The sequence below is a fragment of the Littorina saxatilis genome, unplaced genomic scaffold (assembly GCF_037325665.1).
Source record: "Littorina saxatilis isolate snail1 unplaced genomic scaffold, US_GU_Lsax_2.0 scaffold_743, whole genome shotgun sequence".
In the NCBI taxonomy this organism is placed as follows: Eukaryota; Metazoa; Mollusca; class Gastropoda; order Littorinimorpha; family Littorinidae; genus Littorina; species Littorina saxatilis.
The window spans coordinates 1,689-12,500 of NW_027127157.1; the positions used below are offsets into that span (position 1 = coordinate 1,689).

The window sequence follows — 10,812 nt, forward strand, 5'->3', positions numbered from 1 at the left end:
GTGAAATAAGGCGGAAGAAAGATTAAGTATCACATTTATTTCTTGTGGATTGAGATGGATACTGTTGGTATAAAGGAATATATGAGAGAATAAGATAAACAAAGAGCTGATGGTTTAACATAACTGATAACAAAAGATATTCCAAGCTACGCTATAGTTAAACTCACTCGTGATCGGTGTGTACGGCGTAAGTGTGCGCGTTATAGCGTGCGTGCATGCCGCGCACGTGTGTGTGTGTGTGTGTGTGTGTGTGTGTGCGTGTGTGTGTATGAGTGTTTGTTTCACGAGAATAATACATGCTTCTAAACTGGAACACTTTTAAAATAGCCGTTGCAAAGCAGTAGAGAAAACAGGACTTCAAATCCCGATTTCCAATCTGAAGACATAACTGTGAATTACAACCAAAACACACACACACACACACACACACACACACACACACACACACACACACACACACACACACCTACTTTCACACTACAAAGTCAAAAGTTGAGCCAGCATTCACCCCCCCCCTCACCACCTACCCACCCGTCCAAAGCCCAGACCCGGCAAAGAGAGGCGAAGGCTAATCAACAAGTGCAGAAGCACGCCTCCCTTTTTACCGCACACTCTTTGGCCTAATTCAGCGTGAGAATGGCTGGGTCCTATGTTGCGTAAACTACAACAGGCTCCAGTCCATCCTTTTCCTTTCGCTAACATTTCCGATGAAAGATGTACAGTGTTTCTGGCTTCTCGACCAGGTAGCGTTCATCTTTTACAGTTCCAAGGCAATCGGGATCGTTCTGCCCCACAGACAGGAAGATAAACTTCAAGGCTCTGCACAGGAAGCAGTCAGGACTTATGTTTTTGATCTCTCCAAGTGAAGAGATGGTCTTACCCCACGGATGCAGGTCTTTGGGAACTGATAAGACACACACACCCACACACACAGCCACGCCCACGCACGCACAAGCACACACACACATACAGTGGCACACACTCACACACACGCACAAGCACACACACACATACAATGACACACACACACACGCACATGCACACACGTACGCACACACATTGATTGACACACACACACACACACACACACACACACACACACACACACACACACACACACACACACAAACACACACACACACTTACTGTGGGCACACAGAGGTGCATACACTAATCAAACAAAGGGCACACAAAGACGTGGAATATATTCTTACTATTCGGATTGTGGGCACACACAGGATCAGACTATGCAAAGGGCAAACAGAACACTGATCATGCCGTCTGACCATACTCTCTGCAATCTACAGAAGACAGAGAGATGTGAAGATGCGCTGCTTGTACGATCTATCCCGATAATTGTGCATGACATCACTGCTCCTTTTATTTGCGCAAGACAGATGATCTCCATTTCGCACATGCCCTGAGTACCTGGCCTTGCCAGGCAGACATCGCAACGTCTGGGGGAAAAAGCAGTGTCAAGACCAACGCTAAGCTAGACTCAAGTTTGAGGGAAAAAATCTTACTCCGGTTCCGAAAAATGTGGCAATGTATTCCAGGGTTCGACACTAGCGGGGGCGGGGGGCGGAACGCCCCAGAGTTTTGTGTTCCGCCCCAAACATTGCCGAAGCTTGGGGCCCACTCCGCCCCAGGATAAATTCCAACTGACAATGACAAACCGAAAATTCCAATGCCAGAGCCAATCACTAAAAATCGCCAGTCAAAGTCGTCACTGAAATTTGCGTTACGATCAATGCCGCAGTCAAGAAGAAAAAAAACATTGAAATCGTCCAAGGACAATGCCGCAAGGGAAATAGCTCCCAGATTGTGCTCTTTAGCATGAGAGATAAGTACATGTATCGCCTTCAAATGCCAAAACGCAAAATGTGGCGACACATCCCTGGTGTAAAAAGACATGGAAATGAAGATGAAGAACAGGGTGGAGAGAAACGAAAAAAGGAGACTGATGCAGCCAAAATCGTGAAGCGCTGTCGTAATTTCAATGTCAAATGGTTGAAAGAATTTCCCTGGCTTCAGTACGATGAAGAAAAACAGACAATGCATTGCTGCACGTGAATACTGAGAGTGGGCCCCAGATTTTTGTTTTCCGCCCCAGCAATTTCCATCTCTGGGGCCAGTGTGGCCCCAGGCCAAATAAGTTAGTGTCGACCCCTGTATTCTAAATCAAACTTTAGAGAAAATGCAAAATATTCTTTGCAGTGTATGTGGGATTTACGTAGCATTCGTCCTAAGACTGTCGTCAGAAGAACATAGATTGACAATCACAATTTGAACTCAACTTGAAGGTGCGAAGGTATGGACAAAAAGTTCCATTTCATAATTTCTGGAACTCGTACGTAGCATTCGTCCTTAGACTGTCGTTAGAAGAACATAGATTGACAATCACAATTTCAACTCAACTTGAAGACGCAAAGGTAGAGAAAAAAAAGTTCATAGTTTGTGGAATTTTCTTGAAACGAGTATTACTCGAGATATATATTCAAAATCAGAGACAGAACGCCCCAGATGCTGAGCTGTCCTGGTCACAGAGAAAACAGACAAGAGCAACAGAAGCACAATGGATTGAACAGCCACCAATGAAACGAACAGAAAGACTCTTCCACACGGGACAACACTAGCTCTCTCTATAATTCAAAGACGAAAACACAACTAAAGCGTTCGTCATTAGACTGTCAAACAGAAGAAGCGAACAGTGAGCGATGAGTAAGACAAGCCAAGGCGGCAATAAAGAGAATTTATAGTCTAGGCAAGCCTTGACAAATTACACTCCTTCCCCCCCCCCCCCTCATCCTCACGCAGACCTCATCTACAAGTTGCCCTCGTTCAGGCATCACGTGCGCTGTACAAATACACCCCTGCGCGGCACTAAAACTCTTCCGCAGACAGCCAAGAAAATCAAAGTCTCAAGCGAGGTATCGAATGGGATGGTCGCTGGTAGAAGTGGGTGAAGAGAAGAGGTGTGGATGTGTATTTATTTGTCTGAAGATAATGCGAGGTATAAAGCAGGAGTTTGGAGCCCTTCGCGAAGCACTAAAACGAGTTAGAGATGACCCCACTCATAAAAGAAAAGGTTATTTTGTATGTCCCCATTAAACATAAAGGCGAGGTAATCAACAGTGTTGAACAGTTCGCGAAGGACTATTTAAACGAACTACAGATGACTCAAATCACACAGAAACGATAATTTTTGTATCTTCATCCAAGAGACTCTTGTCAAATACTCGGAAATAATAGACGCCTGTATGCGTGGCGTCGGTTAATCAGCTAATCAAGTCAACGAAAAAACGAATTGGAAGTGTTTGCAGGCTCTGCAAGTATAAAACAACAGATTTTCTTACTGACGCTGACCCGTTGTTGATTAGCCCACGATTTGATCTTGTGTATAACATTGCGAAAAACTTCATATTTCTGACTGTGTTTTACTGTATTCTTTATTGTTTGATGTTCTCCACAAGCTACGACATAGAAAGCAAAGAACTTCACATTATAGTTTATCAGCAGAACTTCGCATAAACGTTTTGGTGAATTAAAAAAAAAGGAGCAGGAGGAGGTAACAGAGTCAGAAGAGGACTGGAGTCAGTAATTCATTGAACAATTCTTGTCGTGGATGTTCCCCCCCCCCCCCCCCAAAAAAAAAAGAATTCAATGGTCTACATGTGCAAATCAGCTGTCCAAGGAGAGCACACACCCCAAAAACACCCTCACACTACAAGCTCACAAAAACGCCAAGGAAATATATACAAGACCAACTTGAGAGGGGAAGTAATCTACGCGTGTTAGAGGAAATGGACCCATATCCACCAATATCCCGCCTACTTGTACTTTACACACAAGCGTCCCTCCGCCATTTCCAACACACGGGTCGCAGGCTTTGATCAAATTGCAGTCGAGCACTCCTTGTCCAAAGCAATCGGCTTCTAGGGCCTAATTTACACCCCCTTGATGGGAAAATATTGACATGCATGCAGCGGCCAAGATCAAAGGGAGTGCAGATTTGCTGCAAGTGGATGCGGACGTCGTTAATTACCCTCCGCAAATTAATGTTCTGCGCACACAAATCAACAGCTACAAAAACTGAGTCTAAAGACAAGATTGCAGATCTGCTACGGTGCAGACTTTTGTGTGTATAGTGGATGGGGCGGTGGTGGTGTTTTATGGTTTTGGAGTAGTAGTAGTGTGTGCATGTGTGTGTGTGTGTGTGTGTGTGTGTGTGCGTGTGTGCGTGCGTGGGTGCGTGCGTGCGTGCGTGCGTTCGTTCGTTCAGAGACATATCTATGTCTCTGGTTCGTTCGTGCGTGAGTGCGTGCGATATTAATTTTATTTAACTATGGCATACCAATCTTTCTTCTTTATAATTTGTTTTGATTCCATTACATGATTACTGAAGAAGGAGTTTTCACTCCGAAATATTTATTTCATTTTGGTGTTTGGGTGTTATTTTTTATTCTTATTGAAACAGAAACTAAAAACATTTAGCACTATCCCCTTAGGCAAATCAACACCCGTGACACGTGACACTCATGACAGAAACAACGAAAAACAGAAATACATTGTCTAATCAAATTAACAAACGCCAACATTGTAATAAATCCGCTACCGGCACGGTTGGCCTAGTGGTAAGGCGTCCGCCCCGTGATCGGGAGGTCGTGGGTTCGAACCCCGGCCGGGTCATACCTAAGACTTTAAAATTGGCAATCTAGTGGCTGCTCCGCCTGGCGTCTGGCATTATGGGGTTAGTGATAGGACTGGTTGGTCCGGTGTCAGAATAATGTGACTGGGTGAGACATGAAGCCTGTGCTGCGACTTCTGTCTTGTGTGTGGCGCACGTTAAATGTCAAAGCAGCACCGCCCTGATATGGCCCTTCGTGGTCGGCTGGGCGTTAAGCAAACAAACAAACAAACAAATAAATCCGCTGTCAATAATGTATGCTTGTAATCACGTGTCCCATTTTTATCCATCCTTTTCCTCCCCAAAACTCTCCATCCAAGTCAACCACCACTCAAACAAGCGTTGGCGAGCTCCCTACCCTAAACCAGAATGATTCATTCACGCCCATAAACAGGCATGCCGATTGCGGGCCTCATCGATACCGGGACAGGGTCGGGGTCAGAACGGGGCGAGTGCTTTACGCGCTACTCACTGCCAGAGGCGCGCGCGCGTGGTAATTAGTCAATAAGGCTTAACGAGTAGGATCGACGCCACGACTTGCCGCACAAGGTTTATGTCTGGAAGGTGCCAGCCCCTATAGATCGACTGAGTCTGATAGCACGAATCAGGGCCTGCACGCTTTTTATTGCTGCGCCAGATTAGAAGGAAAGGGACTCGGATGGGACAAGCTAGCTATTTGACGAATTGTGCTGCTAAACTGGTTGGTGGTGGAAATGGGGGTGGGGAGACGAAGAGGGGGGGGGGGGGGGGGAGGAGAGAGAGAGAGAGAGAGAGAGAGAGAGAGACAGACAGACAGACAGACAGACAGACAGACAGACAGACAGACAGACAGACAGAGTTATCGTCAGACAGACAGACAGTCAGACAGACAGACAGACAGACAGACAGTTATCGTTTCGATTAATATACACAAGAGCAGTTTGTCAACGAACCTTTATGGATGAAACATGATCGTGTTGTTGTCGTAAGTTTGTAAATGATTGATAGATTGAATGTTTGATGGATGGCTGGATGGAATGAGTGATTGATTGTCTAATGTCTGATCGATTGGCTGAAGATTGGGAGACGGGGACGAAACATCATAGCATACAAACAGCATCTTCTGCGCATGCAAACGAGGATACATTTGACTCGAATATAAGACATTTCTCACAGAGAAGCTCAGAAAATTTCAAGCCTCTCTGCGCAAAAGTTGCAATCTGTCAGTTCTTTCAAGAACGAAAGTTCTGTTTCACGAGCAAATCATTGAACGAAGAACACAGTATTGGCAATGTCGGTAACACACATTTCGGCTAACAGAGAGAGAAACAGCCTGTGTTATGCCATCTGGGGTGGGCGTGGCCGAGAAAGGCAGTCATAACATAGCTCCCCCTGATCCGGCGTTTTGCGAAACGATTTGCACTAAGTGCAAACAATGGAAACAACATGCATGTGTTGTATCATTCTCTCCCATCCCATCCCCCCCCCTCCCATCACCAAACATTGGAAACAGTATGCGTGTGTTGTACTCTCTCCCATCCCATCCCCCCTCCCCCCCCCCCCCCTCCCCCCATCACCAAACATTGGAAACAACATGCATGTGTTGTATCATTCTCTCCCATCCCATCTCTCCCCTCCCCCCTTCACCAAACATTTGAAACAACATGCATGTGTTATATCATTCTCTTCCATCCCACCCCCCCCCCCCCCTCCCATTACCTAACATTGCAAACAACATACGTGTGTTGTATCATTCTCTCCCATCCCATCCCCCCCCCCCCTACCATCACCAAACATTGGAAACAGTATGCATGTGTTGTATCATTCACCCCCCCCCCCCCCTACCATCACCAAACATTCGAAACAACATACGAAACAACATGCATGTGTTGTATTCCCCACACCTCATTCTAACCCCTTTCCATCACCCCACACTGGGAATAACATACATTCTGTAAATCGGTACCGCATATATATATATATATAGATGGCAGTAAAATCGATTGACTGAAGATTGAGATACGGGGACCGAAACATTATATCAATCAATCAATCAATATGAGGCTTATATCGCGCGTATTCCGTAGGTACAGTTCTAAGCGCAGGGATTTTTTATTATTTTATTTTTATTTTTATGCAATTTATATCGCGCACATATTCAAGGCGCAGGGATTTATTTATGCCGTGTGAGATGGAATTTTTTTTACACAATACATCACGCATTTACATCGGCCAGCAGATCGCAGCCATTCCGGCGCATATCCTACTTTTCACGGCCTATTATAGCATACAAATGGCATCTTCTGAGCATGCAAAAGAGGATCCATCTGACTCAATCAATCAATGCAATCAATCGTAATATATAATATGTAATTTCGTCGGCCATTTATCACAACCTCCTGTCCCCAAGGGGTTTTTGTATGTAAACGCACAGAACTAATTTTACTGCCATCTATTGTATACAGGGCACAAGCACAAATTATGACGTTTAGAAATGACCAACCACACGCCATCAAGTTGAACATTTCTGAATGAGCCACCTACAGGGGCGGACGAGGGGGGGGGGGGGGGCACAGGGGGCACGTGCCCCCCCCCCCCGAAAAAAAAAGAAGAAAAAAAAAAGATTTTTCTATGCTGATTCTATGACCATTTCTAAGTTCAAATGGCACCAGATGGCACCATTTTGCTTCTTTTGGCACTTTTTTTTTCCGGGGGAGCATGCCCCCGGACCCCCCTAGCAAATTCGGGCGCTTTGCGCCCATCACATTCACTTTCGATTCAAAGTGCCCCCCCCCCCCCCTTACAAAGCAACTGATCCGCCCCTGACCTACACCAAAGCACTGTACGTAGAGGTTACATGCCGAGTCTCAGTGATTATTAAAAATAATGGTCGAAGTTGGCGGATCATGAAAAATGCGAGCTTCAGTGAGCTTTTTCATGACCGCGAACTGAGACCATTATTTTTAATAATCACTGAGACGAGGTGTGTAGCCTCTTTATTCCTCCTTTCTTCAGTTATTCAAAGGAAACAGGAGTTTTTGTGCAAAAGTTTGATCGAATCCGAATCACTCAACCAGTCAACCTGCGCAGGCGATCGATTAATGCGCGGTTGTTTAGTTCCGTGCAAATCATTCCATTCTGTTAACACTTCTTGTCAGTTTTCCTGTTTTGGACTAAAATCAAGTACACAGATATGCTGTTATTTTGCTGTGGCGGAAAAGGCAGATATTGTGTGTTCTGTTTATGTTTTAGTATCGCTTAGGATAATGTTCTTTCGTCAAATGGGACTAGCAGACGAACTTTTGCACCCGTGTTCCAACGTTAATTACTGTATGAAGTTCAGTTTTCTGGGGAAAATAGTGTATGAAACCACTTTATGTTGTTTAAATTGATGAGATGTGTGCATTTGGTTGCGTGTGATCTGTTTATAAAATGAAATATTGTTGAAAACTGACAGTCGGATTGCAGCACAGGCGAAGGTATCGTCCACTGGACTACTACTATCACAGAAAGACTACAAGGTTCGTCACTCACCTTCGAGTCTTCTGTGTTCTTGGAGTCGCTTCCTGGGGAAAAATATTGTTCAAGACGGTTTGCCTCTTCCTACAGTCTGTGTAAGGTCAAATAAATACAGTTGAATGATTGTTTGAACTGTATGTACCTTTAATATTTAGCTTCCGTCCGCTGCAGGTTGTTATTAACCATCATTTGGACGAATCTTCGTTTGCGAGCCGCCAGGTTCCACCTTGCGTCAAATCATGCATCCGGCACCGAATATGCATACCAGCGCTCATTGGTGTAAAACATATGTAAATATTGTGCAGGAAAGGGAAGCTACCCACGGGAAAATAATCATCGAATATCCTGTTATTAACCAATGAGCGCTGGTATGCATATTCGGTGCCGGATGCATGATTTGACGCAAGGTGGAACCTGGCGGCTCGCAAACGAAGATTCGTCCAAATGATGGTTAATAACAACCTGCAGTGGGCGGAAGCTAAATATTAAAGGTACATACTGTTCAAACAATCATTCAACTGTATTTATTTGACCTTACACAGACTGTAGGAAGAGGCAAACCGTCTTGAACAATATTTTTCCCCAGGAAGCGACTCCAAGAACACAGAAGACTCGAAGGTGAGTGACGAACCTTGTAGTCTTTCTGTGATAGTAGTAGTTAAGTGTGTGTAGATACCTTCGCTTGTGATTGCAGTCAGTGTTGTCGAAGAAACTGAGTGAAAAGAAGGGGAACTACTCTTGTCGCTTGACAAAGTATGAGTTACTTGCCTTGGGAATTTGCTTGCGATGAACGGTTTGTGCACGGCAGAAAACAACCGAACTCATGGATTTTATATGGAGATTCATGTGTTCAGGCCTGTAGTTGTTAATTTAAATGAGGTATGTTTGTATTGTTTGCTCCAGAGATGTATACTTCGTACATAGAGCGTTCGGAACTTTTCAGTCGCAAAAGTAGTACCGAAACAGAACAGCTTCTCAACCCATTGCACTATCGAGGATTCAGGCTGTTGCTGGCTCGTTATTTGTTTGGTTGCTGGGTCATTATCGAAAAATAACTAGCTCTACAAGTTTACAGAGGTAAAGAAGCAGAGGGGGGAATAATAGCAAACACACACACACACAAATATCAAACACACACACACACACACACACACACACACACACACACACACACACACACACACACACACACACACACACAAACAGGTAGCCGGGTACACAGGTGAAAAGACTGCGGAGACGGAGCCAACAGTTCTTGTCAGTCCTACTGGGAGGGGGAGCAGACTGCACGGCTGTTAGAGAAAGGTATGAGGGGGGGATGGGAGGGTTAAGAGAGAAATGAGATGTGATGGATGCTATGCCAGGAGCCTGGAGCAAGGAACGAACAACTCCTCAGTACAAGACGAAGATAAGACGATGGAAACAAGGTGTAAAAATGAACCATCTATCAGAAGCTTGTCATAGCTCAAATTGGAAAGCTTTTTTTTTCTTTTATCTCCGGAATCTTGCAGGTAAGACAGGCAGGCCGTGTAACCCTTGCAGCTGGGTACATGCTAGAGCTCACACATTTTCTATCTCCTTGGCTGGAGCTGGGGTGCCAGGAGCCTGTTTGAAGCTAGTTTATCCTGCAATTCTTTTCTGTCGTCTGCAGTTCTGGGATTGAAGCTCAAAGCATCGTGCCCCAGAGAGAAATTGGGCTACTAAAGTATGCCGCGTTTCTGTTTTGTTTCGGTTACATTTTGTGCCCGCACTCAAAACTTTGCAATCCTATAGATAAAATGTCCTTGTGCGCATGTTTGTATTGTCCAGGCTAGATAGCACTTGCACTGCTGACAGAGGCAATGCATACTCACAATACATTTCAAACACAAAAGTCTAAAAATGTACACGTACAGTGGTCCTTGTATAGCTTTCTGCTAAACCTCAGCAAAAAACGTACATGCAAAAGGTTATCATTATCGTCGTCGTCGTCGTTCTCATCACATCACATCACGTCACGCCATGTTACGTGACGTTACGTGACGTGACGTGACGTGGCGTGGCGTGACGTGACGTGGCGTCACATCACATCACATCACATCACATCACATCACATCACATCACATCACATCACATCACATCACATCACATCACATCACATCACATCACATCACATCACATCACATCATCACCATCATCACCAGTACAACAACCACAAAGTTACTGCCCTAAAGACGAACATTTTCAGCACAAAACCACCATCACCATCACCAACAAAACCACCTGACCTCATTCATTACCTGCTAATAAATAATTAAATTCATCATTATACCACCACCATCAATTAGCTTAAAAACTCACCGTGGGCATGCAGGTTCTCGTGGCCTCGTAGTGCGGCGGTCCCACACGACCTTGACCCTCGTAACATTCCTTCACGGTCCTGTTGAACTCGACATCCGCCACATCCACGTCCAGAACACACAGCACTGAGGAACTCTTCCCCTCCTGCCACGACGCCTGATCAGCCTCCCCGAACACCGCGTACACCTTGCGAGAATCCTCGTCTACATCAACACCTTGCAGAACGTGGTACTGCGTCAACGATTTACCCTGGCACACGAGGGGAATCTCCACGTAGGACCTGAAGT

The 10,812-nt window shown here is 45.1% G+C and overlaps 1 protein-coding gene across 1 annotated transcript in view; it reads right to left on the reverse strand.

The window, feature by feature from the left end:
• Window positions 1–10,525: 10,525 nt before the first annotated feature.
• Window positions 10,526–10,812, reverse strand: part of LOC138955631 (plexin-A4-like) — a gene marked incomplete at its 3' end in the record, with an annotated part of 1,140 nt that continues 853 nt past the window's right edge. The window contains exon 1 of the mRNA XM_070327199.1: window positions 10,526–10,812. This exon is cut by the window's right edge and continues 853 nt beyond it. Within this exon, the coding sequence (XP_070183300.1) occupies window positions 10,526–10,812 (287 nt within the window).